Consider the following 18,704-nt stretch of genomic DNA (forward strand, 5'->3'; position numbering starts at 1 on the left):
CCTTGGCTTGGCTTGGGACAGCGCTTTTTAACTGTGGAAGCAGCCAGCCTTTCGTGTCCCGGCAGCATGTCTCAATAACAAGATGACGTCATAAGCGGCAACCCGGTCTATTTTTGGCGCATCCGTGCGTGCTATATTTCATCAACGGTCTTTCGCGTTCAGTTTTTTCGATGTGACCTTTTGCGATACGTTGCTGCCCTGGCAACGGGGTGTCGAAATTGCCAGTGCTAGCGCCGTCTCAGGCTCGTCGTCTAATGATTCCGGTTGCACACAGATCCGCCCGTGTTTTGCGGTGGAGTCCTGGCTTTTGATCCTTGTGAGGACATTTGCTTCCATTAGGCCCTGGTACACAGAATAGACCGCCCATTCCGAGCACCTGGTGTTTCAGTGAGACCCAGTCTCGTGTTCCCGCGAGGCCGTGACTGGTTGGCCATGCCGCAGGTATAAGCTGGAATGTCAACAGGGCCGTTCCGGTGGGTGATCCGGCGCCGCTACAAGCACTTCAGCAGCCTGCACAAGTCGCTGAGGCTCTTCCGCACGGCCATGCGACTGCCGTTCCCCACGCGGCACCACAAGCTGCGCCGCAAGACCTACATGCAGGGCAACAAGGCCAAGGATCAGCCGGCAATCCCCAGGTGAGGAGGCGGCGGCGGAGCGGAGACGGTCGGAGCCGAGGCGGCCCCCTGGCAGGGACGTGACGTGATGGTGCCCAGGTGAGGAGGCGGCGGCGGAGCGGAGACGGTCGGAGCCGAGGCGGCCCCCTGGCAACGACGTGACGTGATGGTGCCCAGGTGAGGAGGCGGCGGCGGAGCGGAGACGGTCGGAGCCGAGGCGGCCCCCTGGCAGGGACGTGACGGGACGGTGCCCAGGTGATGGTACGGAGACGGTCGGATGCGCACAGCGTTCCACTCCAAATGTCTGAGGCGGCCGGGCTCTGAGATCAGTACCCGAAGTGCGCAGAGTGTTTAGGAGACTCACCCTCGTGGCCAGTGCACCTTGACCTTCGCTCGCCGTACACTCAGCGGGCTCTCCAAAAATTAGCCACTTCTCTGCGGACATATATAAATATTAGCGTGGTTGGTTCCCGTTAAACATGAATGAAGGGTTCGTGTGCAACGGTGCCAAAATCAAATGGACCTTATTTATGTAGCTTGTTGGCAGCTGGCAAGGGCAATTTGTCTTGACGTATGTGCATGGCGTATGTTGTCGCAGAATACCGACTTCATTTCTGGGTGGGCCCTGTCCACGCGGCCACTATATTTGAGGTACTCTTTAAGCTGTCATCCGGCCATGTGCGTGCCGTCCGGCCGTTCTGTACACCCAGCGGGTGCCGAGGCCGCTGTCTGGCCTTCCGCACCACAGCCGGGCGCCCTGCCGCCAGGATGCCGAAGCGCGGCGACTCGATGCTGACCGAGGACGAGCTGCCCGAGCGCATGAAGCAGCTGGAGGAGTACATTAACGCCGTGCTGCGCTCGCGGCTCTACCGCAACCACCACGACACGGTGAGGCGGGGAGGCGGCGCCGAACGCTGCGGGATGGCTCAGCTCCGCAAGCGGCGGCTCGGAAGTCGACGGGAAAGCGCTGAGAGGCTGGTGGTGGCGCGGTGTGTTTGCCAGGGGTGTGACGTGCCGTCTCAGCGACCGCTGAGGGTGTCAGCGCCGTGGCGCCGGCGCGCGCTGACCTGCCGTGACCGCCCCGGCAGCTGGAGTTCCTGGAGGTGTCCCAGTGGTCGTTCGTGCACGAGCTCGGCATCAAGGGCAAGGAGGGCCTAGTGCGCAAGCGAGTCGGCAGCAAGCAGGGCAACCGCGGCCCCGTCTACTGCGGCCTCTGCTTCAAGTGAGTGTGGACCGGCAGGAGCGTCGCTGCAGAGGGCCGCGGCTAATAGCGGCCCGGCCCGGTCTCCGCGGCGCCGCCGGGCGGCCGGCGGCGGGGCCGTTCGGCGCGGCTGATGGCGCCTCGGCCCGGTCCCCGCGGCGGCGCCGGGCTGCCAGCGGCGGGACCGTTCGGCGCGCGCGCACCTGCGCCGCTGGCGTCTCCCATCCTGGGGTATTGTTCGCCCGCGTGAAAGGCTGCACTGGGATGACGCCGCCGGCGCTGGTGTGCCGCGGCCGCGTGCTGATCAGGGGTGTCCGTGGAACCGGCGGTGGCGGGGTCGATGAACGAGAAACGTGTTGCGTCTGGTGGCCTCGGCACCACGCGAAGGGCACTGTTGACTGAGTGCGCCGCTGACCATCCTCCTCCCGACGTGCTCTCCAGGTGCCGCAAGTGCGCGGCCAACTGCTTCACGCTCTGGCGGAAGCGCTGGCTGATGATCAAGGACACGTACGTGGCGTACGTGCGGCCCCGCGACGGCTCGCTCCACTCGGTAAGCGTCTCCGTTGTGTCCCGGTGGTGGCCCTGACAGGGGCAGGGGCAGCGGTCAGTCCAGCCGGTCGGTAGCAGTATTGCCGGGCGAAGACGAAGCCGTGTATGTCCGGCTTCCCGCAGGGAGGCACGTGGTTTGGGCAGTGCTTGACAGAATGTCGCCGATGACAGTGATGACGGGCGGTCCCGTTGTTCACAGGTTCAGTGATATTTGTTGTGGTTAGTGGTTGGCGTTGTTTGTTGTTGACGATTGTTGTCGGGTCGATGGCGGCAAATCCTCGACGTCGACCGTATGGGCTGTGCGTCCGTCCGCGTACCCTGTGGTGACCCGTGCGCCGCCCGCTCCCCGGGGCTCAGGTGATGCTGAGGATAGCGGCTGGGACGTGAACCGTGGCATCCTGGGCTCGGACACGGCCAAGTCGCTGACCATCGTCAACTCCAGCCGCAACCTGCTCGTCTCCTGCTGGACCAAGCGCAAGGCCAAGGAGTGGATGGACGCGCTGAAGCTCTCCTACGAGAATTACGGTGAGCGGGTCCGAGAGATCCCTGCGCACGCCGACAGCCCACCCACTCCGGCCCACGCCCACAGCCCGCTCGTCCCCACACGCCGACAGTCCACCCACTCCGGCGCACGCCCACAGCCCACTCATCCCCATACGCCCGCAGCTCACCCACTCCGGCGCACGTCCATAGCCCACTCATCCTCACACCCACAGCCCACCCATCCCGGCGCCATCCCGGCGCACACGTACAGACCACCCATCCCGGTGCACACCCACAGCCCCCCCCCCCCTCCGACACGCCCACAGTCCACCCATCCCGGCGCACGCCCACAGTCCACTCCATCCCGGTGCACACGTACAGACCAACCATCCCGGCGTACACCCGCAGCCCGCCCATCTCGGCGCCTGAAGGCGTCTCTTCCAGCGTGTTGGACGCTTGTGCATAGGCCTGCGCTACAGTCCATGCCCCTGCGTACAGCATACCGCCGCCGCATGCATCATGCTTTTCGACAGTCACTGCCACTGGACGGACTTGCTTTTCTCTCACATCTCCCAACTGGTCATGCTGCACAGTCTCTTAAAGTAGAGAAGTGCAGGTAATTGTGCTGCAAGTTTGAACGCCTAACACACGACTTATTCTCGTCATGTAGTGAGCGATCAGTGGTGGCTTATCGATTGGAGCTCTTTTGCATGCCGGAATGTTCAGGTCAATTCAAGCGGACATTTGGATCTGGTGATGGGGTACACTGCAGTGAGGAAGCTCCCTTCGATCTTAATTGAGCACCCTCAAAAGTACACGTACTTCCGGGCGTGTGTCACACGTCACACTTTTGTTTTTAACATCGGCTTACTTCGACGTGCGTTTGATAAAGTATGTGTGAACACGACGCAGCGGGAGTCCGGCGTCATCATTCCGTACAATACAAGGACGCTCAGTGCAGGTATGCCGGCAGCCAATATGAATAGTTGTCCACTGATGTTAATACATACTTTGTGGTTGGCTCATAGTAAATACAGCAATTCCCACGGAATACAGTCGCATCTGCTTGCTTACAGGACGTTCCACCACCTTTGTGAGTATTATAGTTTCAACAAACAGTGCTCTTTGTGAACGTCAGGATTAGGTGCGCCTAATATAGCGCCACTACGGTAGTGCATTACAGGACACTTTCATACCTAATGGAATATACATTTTACTTAATTCGAGTCCAAGTTACGCGCTAGCGCTTTGTAACAGCACTACGCTTTCTTCGCTGCATTCGCGGGCCACCGTTCGTCACGACAGCAATCGTACGGTGATCGATAGCTGCAAAAGAGTGAAATCCCCTCAATAAAGACTATTCTGCTTCATAATAGCATTGCTTCATATTGCTCCGTACTCAAGGAATTACATATTCTAATAAAGCTGTTTGTAAAAAATATGGGCGCTAGCATCGAATAATAGTTAAAATAACACACACATTGTGCACATTGGGGAGTATGGCGTGAGGTGGGAGCTGACGTCAGACGTTTTGTCAAGGTTGCGCGCTTCTGATAGCGGCACGTGATGCGCCGCACCCAGGACGCGCTCGGCTGGCAGCACGTCAGCTTGTAAGCCAGCGGAGGCGTGGCGGTGCGCGCTGCCCGCATTAGCCGGGCGGTGCCCATCGCTGCGCTGATGCGACGGCCTGTCCGGGTCGGGCGCCTGATGCGCAGCACGCAGGATCTGTTCGGGAATCCTGCGTAAGCCATGGCTCTGGTACCATGGCCACATGCGTCATGCGGCGGGGCGGCGCTCTGTGCGGGCTTTGAGATTAATGCCCGCGCGGCGAATAACTACGCCGCGGAGGCCGTGGGTCCGGCAATATTCTATGTCGTGAGAGCTAGGAAAATGTGATCCGGTGTTCGGCGTTAGGGGGCTCGGCCGGCGCTTCTGCGTAAAGATGTCGCTACATTGCCATGGCTCAGATGCGGCAAGCGTCCTATTACGTCGGTCCTGGGCGGCCAGCGTGGAGCGCGGAGGCCGGTGCCGGACACCTGATTTTGAGTGAATGCAGAGATGCCACCCTCTCAATGCGGATAAATCAGGTTTTGAGACCAGGCGAAGTCTATCTCATCGGCTGGCCTACCCGTTGACTTAAATTGACTTCTTTATGACTAATATGCTATATAATATGTTATATGTTATATTATATATGTGTTATATAATACGTTATAATTATGACTAATATGAGCCAATTGACTTAAAAAAGTAACATTCCTGTCTGGATGTGAGTGTAAAAATTTGGTTTGTAAGGAGGTAAAGGACGAAAATGTAAACTTTGAAAACTGTTGCAAATCACCACATATTTCCGCTGTTATGTGTAATGTATGCGATGGCATACTGAATCGCCTGTGCACCAAGGATGCTCTGTCCCTACCACAAATTCCAAACATTGTGTCATCATAAGGTCGTTTCAAAAGCCTTGTAGAAGTTAACAGGAACGGAACGGAGAAACGGTCTTCTGAATGAACGAGCTCTGGATCGAGGCCATCGTTCAATTGGTCCTCCTTGACCTGGTCGGTCGGCAGACGGTCGATGGGTCGGCCGCCGCCGCCGCCGCTTGAGCTCCGGCTCGGCCTTGGTTTGCCCTGTTTTGCCTGCTCACCAGACGCATCGTCTCGGAGTTGATTTTTTATTTGACGTCCCCGTACCATGGCTTTCACCGCACCTCGGGCGGCTGTCGCGTCGCCACCCCTGTGGCCGCCTTCCGGTCACGCTCCGGCCGCCCCTAGAGTCCCCGCCCCAACTCCATCTCATATGACGTCCCGCCGCGCAATGCAGGCAAGGAGTTCGTCGAGGCGAACCGGTACGAGTCGTTCGCGCCGGTGCGCGAGTGCTCCTGCCGCTCTCGCTGGTACGTGGACGGCAGCACGTACTTCCGCGACGTGGCCGACACGCTGGAGGCGGCTCGTGAGGAGATCTTTATCACCGACTGGTGGCTCAGCCCGGAGATCTTCCTCAAGCGGCCGGCGCTCGACTCCGAGTACTGGCGGCTCGACCAGGTCCTGCTCAGGAAGGCGGTACGTGCCCATGGCTGGGGTCGGCCTATCGCACCGCCCGAGGCGTGGTGGGCCAGGGAGCTCCTGAAGCCGGCACGTGGTGGGAGAGGGCCTTGCTGGGGAGGGCTCCGTGTGGCATTAGTAGTGTCAGTACTCGTGGCCGAAGTCACCCAGTAAGTGAAGCGTCGGTAAGCCCAGATGATCGGCAGCATTTCTGCTGTTGACTTCACGGGGTCCTCTTGCACCTGGTCCACATGCTCGCAGTCGTATTCTAACGGATATGTTGTGTAAGGCTGGCACAGCGTTGCTGTCCGCGACGTCCCACGTAATCTTTATCAACCATCTAGCATTGTCCTCGTCTTGCAGAAACAAGGCATTAAGGTATACGTGATGCTGTACAAAGAGGTGGAGATGGCGCTGGGCATCAACAGCTTCTACAGCAAGCAGAAGCTGATGCAGCACGACAACATCAAGGTAGGCGTCAGGTGTGCTGCAGGTCAGCTCGTCAGCACTGTCCTGTCTCCTGGTGCGCGCGCGGGGGGAGGAGGGGCAGCCGGCCGCACCGCGCTCTGCCTGCCGCCCTGTACACGTAACGGGCCGTGGCTGCACATCCGAGATCGGGAACCAATCCGGCTGGCTGAGCCGGCCAGTAACGTCACACATGTGTTTGTGTGTTCCTTTGGTTTTATGTTGTTTCAAGAAGTGAAAAAACGGTATGATAACATAGATATACTTCTTGCGTTTGTGGGGGAATGTGCATATGCAGTGCATTTGTATGATGCACGTTGTAAATATACACAGATATGGCATAATATACTTACATGAAAGGATTCATGACTGATGCTTAGTCATTCACGCATTAATGCCCAAATGAAGAGGATTAATGTTAAAGTCATAAGACCCATATCGGGGCGCCTCTCAAAAGAAGGAAGACAGAAAGCAGCCGCCTCACGTGCCATTTCAACAACTAGCCTCCGCCCCAGCGCCAGCCGTCGCCGTCGCCGTCGCCTCCCGTCGCAGTTGTAGCGTTTTAATGATATGGTTCTGGAAACACGCCGCAAGCACCCGACCGTCCTGGCTGCTGACGTTTATTCCGTACATTAGTGCATGTATGGTGTCGGTGTTCGGAATTAATCGAAACAGGGACCTAGTATCTGTGTGAAATGCTGGAAGAGATTGCGTCTGCGGCGTCGAAATAGTGGGCAAAAGAGGATGGAAAGAAAATTGTTTCGGAGCTGTTGCCGCAGACACGAGGAACTGGAAACTTTTGAATCGGAAAGACAAATGCGTGGACAGGGAAGCCCCGGTCCTTATTTGGGTTTGGTAGATGCTTCCGAATGTTGACCCGTATGAGAAGTATGGAGGTGTGTCCGTGCCGATCAGATCTGTTGCAAGTTCTTTGATTTCTTGCGTGATGTCTGTGCGCGGAGTTTTTCAGATATTTGGTCCATATGTTTGTGGCGTGTAGTGTGATTGATCATTGGAAAGATGTTCTGTTCTCAGGTAGCATTAGGGTTCTTGAATTTCTGAGTGTCCTACCAGTGTTAATGATGCGTGTATGTGGGGGGGGGGGGGGAGTATCTGTCTAATATAGTGGGGTTATTAATGTTTGGTGTTCATCAGCATGTGCAAACATGACAGCTGGTGTACCCTTCGTTAAGTACAGCTTGTGCCACCTTCGTAAGTGTGTCCCGTCCCAAGTCTTGTCTTAGTTTATCGGCGATGTCCTGTCTGAGGTTCCTGTGACGCGTCTCGCCGCTCGGCCTGTTTTTTCAGTCGTTCGTCCTGTGACGTTATGTCACAAAAGTCCAAATTTGGCCTTACGTAAGTTTTGTGTATGTTACTGAGTTTGCTGCGATACGTGCACTTAGCTACGGTGTGAAGTGGTTTTAGGGCTATGCTTGTCCTTATGCTGGCGATGTTGGCAAGTTTTGTTTGCCGCCAGGTGATGCGTCACCCGGATCACGCCAGCTCGGCCGTGCTGTTCTGGGCCCACCACGAGAAGCTGGTGGTGGTGGACCAGAACTATGCCTTCGTGGGCGGCATCGACCTTTGCTACGGCCGCTGGGACGACTTCTTCCATCGGTGAGCGGCGATGGAGCGGCGGCCGGCACCGCTGGGGCTGGCTGCACTGATGCCTGGTGTCCGGGTGTCCTGGGCGGCGGCAGGGGCCGCTGGAACCGGCGCACTGACGCCTGGTGTCCGGGTGTCCCGGGCGACGGCGGGGGCCGCTGGAACCGGCGCACTGGCGCCTGGTGTCTGGGTGTCCCGGGCGACGGCGGGGGCCGCTGGAACCGGCGCACTGACGCCTGGTGTCCGGGTGTCCCGGGCGACGGCGGGGGCCGCTGGAACCGGCGCACTGACGCCTGGTGTCCGGGTGTCCTGGGCGGCGGCAGGGGCCGCTGGAACCGGCGCACTGACGCCTGGTGTCCGGGTGTCCCGGGCGACGGCGGGGGCCGCTGGAACCGGCGCACTGGCACCTGGTGTCTGGGTGTCCCCTGGCGGCGGCCGGCGCACAGACAGCGTGAGCGTAACAGGCCCGGTTCTGTCAGGGTCACGTCGACACATTGGCTGCTCTATAGCTTCGGCATTAGACAGAAGAAGTTCCTTTAGAACTGGAGAAGAACAAAGAGCCTTGACTTATTTTTTCTGTTTTGTTGTGTTTTGCTCAAGCATACTGTTTCTATATTTACTCAAAATAGTTTGTTTTTACAGCCTGCGTTTTATCTCAATAGATAAACTCACAAACTTAGCATCTTACCGCGCATTAACGATATTATAGTTTCTTCCATGTGCTCGAAATCTCTTTTTGGTTGGGGTGCTTGTAGGTCTGTTGGTGGCACCATGACAAATTCGTGATTTAGACGGGAATTGAGCGACCAATTGTTCCTTTTTTACTTTCGAATGCCATGATTGCAGCAGAGTAGCGTGTTAATGTTTGTCGTGTCCTATCGTGGCATTAGACTCGCATCTTCTGAGAGCCCCGATGCCGCTGGTATCACGCCCCGCCCCCTGTGTCCACCGGCAGGCTGACCGACCTGGGCAGCGTGGCGGACCTGGAGCGGGCCGGCCACTTCCAGGCGCCGGTCACCTCCAGCACGCCGGCCGGCTCTCAGCTGCCACACACGCTGCTGGCGCTGGCGCAGGGCACCAACATGGTCACAATCGGCACTGTCACCAACGCCGAGCAGGTGGGCCGCCGCCGCCGTCCGTGCTTGGAGTGGGGGCGGGGCTGGGAGCCGTGCTGTGCGGTCTGGGCCCGGGCGCCGCCGCTGAGAACCGCCGTCCGTGGCGTCTCCTGGGCAGACGGGGGCCGGGTCTGGCAGTTTTGGCCGGCCCGGCCCGGAGCCAGTCAGGGGCGGCCTGCGCGCTGGGAGGGGGGGGGGGGAGACCGTGCCTTGTACGCCACCAACGAGATCAGCGACGTTTCCATTGTAAAAACGGGAGGGGGGGGGGGGGGCAGCGAACGGTGCCTTGTACACCACCCCCGGGATTAGTGGTGTTTCCCATGTCAAAACGGGGGGGGGGGGGGGGAAGGAGAACGGTGCCCTGTACACCACCACCGAGATCAGTGGCGTTTGCCATGTCAAAGCGTGTGACGGTAATGTGACACGCTGTGAAGACACTAAGACGCGTAATGGTGGCCTGACTGACTGTCACACGTTGCTGTAGACCGAGTGAAATCAGGATAGCATGCACGAAGATAGATGCGAAGAAAGATAAAGATAACAAAGGGCTGTGCAGACTCCTCGGATATCCATCGCATTCGTTTTCCTGAGCGTGTTATGATGGGTCATGCCGATGTGCGCGCTGTACTGGAGCTGATGCGAGCTGGTGACTGATAGTGCCGCTCCCCTCTTTCCAGGCCAAAGAGCTCCCTGTGGAGATGCAACCGCAGTAAGTATGTTTTGTTACGTTTCCCTCCTCCCCCCCCCCCCCTGTCTTTCTCCTTTTTCTACATTCCACCTCATCTCCCGATTGAGGCGCTCTATAATCAGACATCTTCCACATCATACATACATGCCCCCTCCCAATTTTCAGCAATATGTTCCCTTCCCTTGTTCCCTCGATCGTCGGGGCTAAGCTGACTGGCTCATGTCGTGCCCCTTTGATGCTGACATGTTCCACGGCTCCCTGTCCCCTCCCATTCCCGTCGACGGCACTGCCAGCACCCTTGGAGCGTATGACCTCCGTAAAGGGTGATGTGTTCGGGTTTGCTATATTTTGGTGAGCATGACTTCAGTCATAGATGTGTTTCTAGACGTGCCATGTGATGCGTCCATTTGTCCTCTCATCCTGTACTGGAAGCCGTCCTACTGATCCAAGGTGGTGCCTGTCTCGAGCAGTCTGTCATGTTACCCTCAATCTTACCGTTGAAGTACGGCGAGGCTATGCTGAAAGGACGTCCCAAATTTTGCATTTCATTTGATTTTGCAGAAATTTGCTGCATTTCCCCGGTACATTTTTATCACCCATTTCTAGTTTATCTCGAACTTCAAGTTCCGTATATTCACTTTCCTGATTATTCCCTTTGGCCTGGAGCGATTTAATCAAACACTTCTGTCAGGACAGCTCGGTGTGGGGATCCGCATAATAGCCGTCCAATTCACATAACCTATCCCGCGAAGTAAGCCCGGTTAACGGTCCGTGGCTACCGCCCCGCTCCGCCAGCTGTCCCGTCCGCCCGTGTCCGCCCGGTGTTGGTGGCCTATGCACGCGTCCCGGGCCGTGACCGGCCTCGACCTGGCCGGCCCCGGCGGCGTGCCGCGCCTGACGCGCGCCCCGCCGGCGACGATTGCAGCGTCATGTCCGGAGATGTGGTGGACGCAGCGCTGGCCCAGGACGGCGACGGCTCCGAGCACGGAGAGCCGGACGAAGAGCTGCCGATGAAAGGCGAGACGCCGCCGACGCACCGGCGGCGTATCATGCGCAACATGGTGCGCATGCGCGAGGTGGCCAGCGTGTGGTCGCACGGGATCGCCGACCGCAGCCGCCGCCATCTGCACAGGTAAGGCTGGGCGGGCGGGGTGGGCCGCTGCAGGATGGCAGACAGGCGGCGTCGCAGCACTAACACGAGCTGCTCGAAGACGGTGTCAGCGGCAGCGGCATGTCTAGCAGCGGCTGGTCAGCCGGTGTGGTGCGGACACGCACGTGCGACTAACTCCGCGGGGGGTGCAAGGGACGCGGATGCGTGTCGTTCGTGCCCCGAGCTGTCGAGCGTGCGACGGAGTGGGTGGAGCCGCGTCCACCCCGGATGCCGACGGCGACTGTCGACCCGTGGTGCCTCCGGCCGACCCTCGGCGGCCGCAGCCGCTGCCGGCGGCGCGGCGTGCGGCCGTGACGGGCGCGTGGCGCCGGCGGCCAGCCGCCTGTCTGACGGCGCCGTGTGCCGCCAGGCTGCGGCGGCAGCGGCGGCGGCTCTCTCGGCAGCCTTCCGTGTGAGTGTCCGGTGCGGCTGCCGCCGCCAGGGCGGGAGCACGAGCGTTGGCCGCCTCACGCGGCCCTGACACGGCCAGTGCATGGCGCGGGCGCGGGCACGCCGCGCACCGCCGTCGACCGCTAGCGGCATGCCAAAGGTTGCGTGACCCGAGCGGGCCGCGGCGTCGCTGACGTCACTGGACGCACCGGCCGCGCCGCCATGCATCGGAAGCACGTGACATTATGTGGCGTCGTGTACTCCAAGCACGCTTAGAAGTGGTGTTAAACGCACAGCACATAGTTGCAAAGCAGTAGTCCCGTGAAGATGTGTATGTATATGGCAGAGGAACTGGGGCACCTACTTTCAGCAGTGTGTGAAAAGCAGGACCAAAATGCAACCTGTTCACTGTGGAAAAGTGTCTCACTCCACGCATACTGCTGCTTATATTCAGGCACTCCTGCAATGCACCTGCCTGGCATTCGTGACGCGGCGGTATCCTGCCATGTACAGGCCGTTCCATTGGGACAATCTTAACTGGGACCACAGCGGGCGCCGAGCGCGGTGTGTCGGCCACTGCGGCCGGATGTCGCCGCTGTCACAGGCACGGGCCGAGTCCACGTGAGCGGTGGACGACCCCGGGAGGCGACACCCGGAGGCGATTTCGGACACGCTGCTGTTACGCGCGGGTGATCGATCGTGGTGGGCCGCATCCGAGCGCCGACGTCACGTGCTGCGCAGTTACAGGCGGCGGCGTAGCCTGTCAGGCAGACGGGTTTTGAGATGTGGTTACCGGTCGAACGCCGTCGCAGCTAAACGTCAAGTTTGGGTTATGCTGTGTTTGTGCCGGAACCAAAGCTGCAGCGCTGCTTTTTTGAGATACCAGCATTTGAAAATGCGAACAACTAACAGTTAGTTTCTTCAGTAATGGACTGATTAATGTCACTGTCGTGGTTCAAAGACATGGAAGCGATCCTGACGCAAATCCCACGTGGTTTATAGATCCGGTTGCGCCATTAGCATTAGCTGCCGGACCCCGATCTATCATCGCGCATCTCAGGTAGATTCAGTCAAGCCCCACATTACTGCATTCTGGGTAGCAGTGCTGTGACGTCAGTATGGAACTAAGTCATATGGCATCAGCGCTATGGTGACGTAAAAACGCTGTTCTTTGTGAGTTGGTTTAAACACATATATTTCCATAAGCTGAATTTGTTTCGACCTAGCACACTCAATGAAAAATTGTCGGCTGGGAAATTATCTTGGTTTGCACCAGAGCCTAGCAATTATTGCTGAAATGCGCTTCTAGCCTGCCCCTGGCAGACAGCTGGGGTTACCCATTCACCAGTGGTTTATCCCGAGGAACTCTAGCCGGAAGTGCTTAGAAACAGTCCGTGTAAAACAGAACATCATACAGAAGCAACAACATAGGATGGAAATGAGATACGGCGGGCCAGACGGGCTCGCAGTACCCTGGGACGCGCATTGGAACGCACACCCTGTAGCCCTAAGGGGAGTGTTGTCGGGGTGGATGCAGGGTTGGCCTACCCTTATTGGGGGGGGGGGGGTAATGAGCGGTGAACCTCGGGGGGGAGGGAAGGGGGTGCTTAAATACAGCGCGCCATTTCAGTTCAGGATAGCAAAATTTTCCTGTTAAATGGACCGACTTCTGGCAAGTTTTGCAAGTTCTGCCAGTCAAAAAGTCGAGGCCCGTATTATCTCTGAAGTAGTTTAATCGGGATATTTTAGTGCAGTGGGGTATTGTTGTTTGCGCACGATTTGCATGTAACTCATCCAACAGTATACATCAGCAAGTCAACACCTAGGAGGATCACAGCACAGCAACAGCGAAATTATTGGCGCCCACCCTCCTCCCATTACCTTATTTTCACATTTCACTCCCTTTAGTTACCGCAACACGAAGGCATATGCACAATCATTGTTCATTAATTAATTTAGTGTGAGTTTTACGTATGCTATGTATTTATTTACGTATGAATGTTGCTTTTTACAAAAACGCTTTACGCATTAAAACGCATTCATGCGCGTTGGCCTCGACGAATAGGGCGCGGGTGCGGGAAGTAGAAAATGTAGTTTAGTAGGATTTATTGTTGGAATCAGATCCTAGGATTAATTTGTCTTCAGAAAGGTTGAAATACAAAATGACATCTTTTCTTGTGACATTACAATAAAGATGTGAAACAAGGTCGCTATCAAGTTCAATGGCAAGGTCTCCGTTTTAATAATCTGGCGGGTATCGACCAACCTTTTCGTAGCATTAACAAGAAACGATATTGCGGGCTACCAAATTTTAGTCCCATGGTGACGTCACGTCTGCGTAGCTTTCTTTAGTAGCCTTGGATCCAGTAACCGTGATCTCAGGCAAGATAATGAGCGAAATCTGTGCTAAGTCTCATGCGTTTGCAGTGCCATGGCTTGCTCTACGTGTCGAATATGGCTAAAGAACTATCGGAAATGAATGAATCGATCAAGTGGACCGTCAAGAAACAAGATGCATATTCGTGCTCTGTCTAAGGCAAATGTGGGCTGAAATAATCAGCGGTTTTAAGCGTGTTCTATGTCACAGAGTTATGGGCGCCGTCGAGCAAGCTCGATCGCGTTTTCGTGCTCTGCGGCTCCCGCCATTAGTATGGGGTTAGAATCGTCGGGAACGCTAGGGTCTTCAAGTCCTTCGGCTGCCACGGAGGGGGCATTCGCGCTGATGGATCCTGCGTCGCACTCGGACGGACTGGTCCTCTTCCAGTCCGATGAAGTTGGCTGGAAGGAAGGCATCTTTATTCGTTTAAAAAGCTACGCTGAAGAACCTCAAGGGTGCTACACTGCTCATCTGGGCATGGGTTTTGTGTGGCACCGTTGGACTCGCTCCATCATCAGTAGTCGCAGCTCTACAGGAGACGTTTTTGGTATTAACTTCAATTAGCCATGCTTCATTTGTGTTCTGGGAACCAATAAATGTTGTCCAATAATATATATATATATATATATATATATATATATATATATATATATATATATATATATATGTGGGGATATTATGGCGACAAAATTGTTGACACATGTTTTCTGATAGTCCAATGACCCAATACCTTTTTTTATAGTAAGGGGATTGTCACCCCATCCTGCCTACACACGTACCTGCATGTAACGGCCAATATCATCGCCTGCTGTCTGAAACCACACGTGACCGCGAAGCGATTCACAGCATTTTAAAATCGTCGGCCGGTTGTTAAATGAAGCTCAAAACCAATGCAATATGTATAGCTCAAAGCGACGGATGAGACTGATTTGGGGTGGACGTGAAGAACATGGGGTGGACATGGAGTGGACATGGGGCCGTGGAGAACTGGTCATGCCACTGTTTCGAATCTATGGCTATTCTCAGCATGCGTAACATGGTTGGTTACTGTGCGCACGATACATCATATCCAGAAAATTGGACACTGTAATGAAACACACCTGTTTGACATCGGATTCGCCGCACAAGTGCAAGCATGAACAGGTGAAACATGACAAGATAACGTCACGATGTAGTTTGCATTGCGATTAATTCATTTGCTTATTTCGGGAGGTTTCTACCTACCGTCATTAGACCCGTATTGAGTAAGACACGGCATTAGAAGTGTACGATACATGGCGGAAAATTAACCATTTTCCCCTATCGGAGCTGTGGGAAAATTGATTGGGATCCGGCGGATAAGGCTAAAGCGAGGCCACGCAAATCCGTGAGATTGTTCCACCACTTTTTGTTCGGAGTCACAGGAGCGTGCCGTTGTTTCTCGAGAGCTTATTTTGCTCTCCTGCACTAAAAATGGAATGCGGAATGGTGTTACGTATGGAAAGACATATAAACATAGGCATAGACACATCGTCTGACTGAAAGGGGTGGCGGCCTACCTAAAATGTTTGTGAGTTGTATATGTGAAACTTAGGGCATGCTCTTCCAAATCGCATTACACCTGTCTTGCCTTGAGTTGTATTCGTACGCTGTAAAAGTCATGTTAAGTGTTGGTTCTAGCACGGTGGAATGAGCGCTGAATGCTCCCGGCTAGCACTCTAGCTTCCAGGATGGTAACCAATAGCGTTACGGCTGAAGACAAAGCGTAAAAGCGAAAATATGTCCACTAGGAAGCTTTGTTTGAACGGTCTGTCGCATCACAGCACACGCTGTGTTTAACAGCGAATCCCACATCACCAGAGATGCCACGTGGGGCTTTCGTCTGATTGACGGTAATGACGACCGGTCTCCACAAAATATCACGTTTCTCAGGTCTTGTTAGCGGCCGCTGAGTAACCGGCTGCCTTCCGGCTGGTCTTGGGATGGCGGGAGGGGCGGGGATGGGGCTGGCCGCATCGACACCGTAATGTGACCCGTCCGTATGTGCGCGTGCCCCCTGCGCTAGGTCGACACGCGTCGACTACGGATCGCTCCGGGCCTGCAGTCAGGACGCCATCGTCCCGCCCGACTGGACCAGGTGCTGCCATCTATCGACACCAGCAGGAAGCACGAGTTCGTCGGCTCAGTTTTGGGGTCGCATGCTTGTTGTGCGGTCTGGTGGCCTGCGTTTGGTAGCGTAGTAGCTGGCACGGATTTGGCCATGGATGAGCTTGGGTTGCGTGACTTATGCTGCGTTCTTTCCGTTTCAGGTTAAGATTTCGTCGGCGGGCCGGGGCGTTGCGTTCAGCTCTTTACCTATCATGGGATCTTACATATCCTCATTCGAAAGCCTGGCACGGCTATCCGCTTGGGCTTTGCTTTCTCTCGTAAATAAATGCTGCTCTGTTAATCTCGTTCACTCCAATGTCACCAATGTTGCGCTCGTGTAATAAACTCCGCCCACTTGATGCCTATCGTGTGTTGAAGCTCACGTGAACCACCCATGGCAAACATGTCCTCCTTCCACACGACTGACTCCGGGTGCTCGCCTCGCCCGTCGCCGAGACCAGGCCGCCGTGGCCCGGCGTGGGTCATTGCGCGCCGCCGCTCGTGTCGTGCGGCCGTCGGCGCTGCGGTGACGCTCGTGCCGCGTGCGCAGGGGCAGCAGCGATGCGGAGGGTGAGGACGGCCCGGCCGCCGCCGCCGAGGAGGCCGTGGTGGCCGAGAAGGCGCCGCAGGCACAGGCGGCTCCAGTCACCGCAGCCGTGGTCGCCGCCGAGGCCGGCATGCTCGACGAGTGAGTGAGGACGGCGGGCGATGGTAACGAGGGGGTGAGGACGAGAGGGGAGGGAGTGACCACGGCAGGGGAGGGTAACGAGGGAGTGAGGACGGCAAGGGATGGTAACGAGGGAGTGAGGACGGCAGGAGATGGAAACAAGGGAGTGAGGACGGTAGGGGATGGCGATGAGTGAGTGAGGACGGCAGGGGATAACGTTGAAAGGGTGAGACGGCAGGCGATGGCGATTAGTGAGTGAGGACGGCAGGGAATGACGGTGAGTGAGTGAGGACGGCAAAGAATGGCGATGAGTGAGTGAGGACAGAAGGGATAGCATTGAGTGAGGACGGTGGGCGATGGGGATTAGTGAGTGAAAACGACAGGGGGTGGCGATGAGTGAGTGAAACGGCGGGCAATGGTAATGAGTGAATTTGGACGACGAACGATGGTAATGAGCAAAAAGGGACGGCAGGGGATGCCAGTGAAGGAATAGTGAAGTTGGGGAGGGGACGAATAATGGGCCGGTAGCAAGTGCATGTGATAGCTTGTGTGCGCTCGCTAGTAAACTGAAAGAGATGTCGATGTAGGGCAGCAGATAAGTAAGTAGAGTGCACGTTGCATTGTCGCAGCGCTGGTGAAAACCTTACGCGTTTAAATTGTCAGCAGTCGAAGGAATGGTGGTAGAGAATTGGTGGCAGAAATAGTTCGCACATGCGTTATACTTTAAGTCTGCTACGGTGCCAAAGAAGGAAAAGCTGTAATTGAAGAAAGCCGAATATGTTGTAGCATCTCCCCTTCCTAGTCGCCGCGAGAAATGAATGTTAAACATTTGGTTAGCTGGCCCTGCAGTGAGACCTTACACGGAGTAGATCGATTTTTCGATACGGGTAAACCACGTCCGCAAACGGCGCAATGCTGTCGCTATTAGCATGAAAGGCTGCCAAGCAATCCGCGTGGCATCTGGGTGACTCGTTATTTGTGACAGCATGGCTGTCGCGACCACAATACTGCTTAAAAGCGGTTCCTTTTGCAATGCCTGGAAGTTCATCCGTCATGGTCCGGACGACGTGAACGTTACCCGCACTTGAAGGCAATGTGCTCAAATACATTTTGTTCGTATTTTGCGACAGCCGACGGAACGACGAATCAAGAGCTCAGAACACGTATTACTATCCATTACCGAGCGTTGAGCCGTATCGTGACAGTGCGAGTCAGAGTCGCAGGAGTCAAGCTAACAGCTGCCGGCTAACCAGACTCTCGGTAGATGCGGACACCGTAGCCGGCGCTGTGGTGCTGGCTGGCGTGAGTCCAGCCACCGAACATAGCTGTCCTGAGGTGGCGGTGTTGCTGAGGTAAACAATGGCGCGGGGCGGGATGCTGCCGGAGGCTCGGCTGACGCTTCCCGGGCGCCTCGGGGCTCGTGCTGTCCGCCTGGGCTCTCCGATCGTTCTGCTATAGCGACGGAACATGTGACGTACGCGGTGCGTGTCGTTCCCCGTCACTGTGGCGTTGTGGGGCCGCTCTGGGCGTTCGTTGAAGTTGGGCGGCACGAAGGTACCCTCCGCGGGCATTTATTGAGGCGGAATCGTCCGCTGTGTTGGCAAGTACGAAAACACTGACCAGGTTCGCGTCTTGCGGACTGGCTTCAGAATCCGCTGCGAATTCTGACGGTCCACTGTTGCGGCTTAGGGTTCCACGTTGAAGCCCGGGGTCTCGCGAAGCGCAGACAAAAAGAGCTCAAAAGTGGCTCATCTCATCCGCAGCAGCTGAAGTCTGCGTAATGCGCAGCACATCCTACAGTCGTGAGCTGTTGTGGAGTAGAGAGGTGATACTTTTGGCGCTTCTTCATCGCGGTTTGCCTGCCTGCGAGGTTAACGATGTGGCACCTGTGGCCAAAAACAGCTGACAGCCGCATAATCTGCACCGGATTCTGCAGTCACTTGACTAGATATGAACGAGGTCCTGCTGCGTTTGGGCCTCCATCGTCGATACTGCAGACCAGGCAGGTACAGGTCCTCCGCGGAACTATGGGCCTGAAGATGTGTAGTCGCTTCCGTAGTAGAAACGAGACTTAAATGTTCTCCGCGCCGTATCAATGATCGAATATCGTGCGTGGCGTTAGCCGCATGCGTGTAGTGGTCCTTACTGCACGTAGTTGGTCGCAGGATGGTGTTTACCTGCACGTTCACCCTTGTGCGGACGGCCAGGACTGGCACTGGTCGGCCGGGG

At 56.3% G+C, this 18,704-nt stretch overlaps 2 protein-coding genes across 6 annotated transcripts in view; both read left to right on the forward strand.

Annotated features, from left to right (window-relative positions):
* The first annotated feature begins 453 nt into the window (after positions 1-453).
* LOC119108256 (phospholipase D1-like) lies at positions 454-2,751 on the forward strand. Its single transcript, XM_037231836.1, has 5 exons — positions 454-635; positions 1,382-1,502; positions 1,703-1,836; positions 2,257-2,365; positions 2,722-2,751. The coding sequence occupies exons 1-5, from the start codon at positions 454-456 to the stop codon at positions 2,749-2,751; spliced, it is 576 nt and encodes a 191-aa protein (XP_037087731.1).
* LOC119107176 (phospholipase D2) overlaps positions 2,739-18,704 on the forward strand; it is a 29,368-nt gene continuing 13,402 nt past the window's right edge. For 4 of the 5 annotated variants that reach the window (XM_037230564.1, XM_037230566.1, XM_037230565.1 and 1 more), the window contains exons 1-8: positions 2,751-2,889; positions 5,671-5,909; positions 6,255-6,362; positions 7,834-7,973; positions 8,917-9,079; positions 9,754-9,785; positions 10,690-10,896; positions 16,359-16,496. In XM_037230564.1, the coding sequence (XP_037086459.1) occupies positions 2,856-2,889; positions 5,671-5,909; positions 6,255-6,362; positions 7,834-7,973; positions 8,917-9,079; positions 9,754-9,785; positions 10,690-10,896; positions 16,359-16,496 (1,061 nt within the window). In that variant the 5' untranslated portion in view covers positions 2,751-2,855. Of the gene's footprint in view, positions 2,890-5,670; positions 5,910-6,254; positions 6,363-7,833; positions 7,974-8,916; positions 9,080-9,753; positions 9,786-10,689; positions 10,897-16,358; positions 16,497-18,704 lie in introns of all 5 variants that reach the window. The other variant, XM_037230568.1, reaches the window with a different exon arrangement.

The sequence above is a fragment of the Pollicipes pollicipes genome, unplaced genomic scaffold, assembly GCF_011947565.3.
Source record: "Pollicipes pollicipes isolate AB1234 unplaced genomic scaffold, Ppol_2.1 Scaffold_6686;HRSCAF=7923_pilon_pilon_pilon, whole genome shotgun sequence".
Lineage (NCBI taxonomy): Eukaryota > Metazoa > Arthropoda > Thecostraca > Pollicipedomorpha > Pollicipedidae > Pollicipes > Pollicipes pollicipes.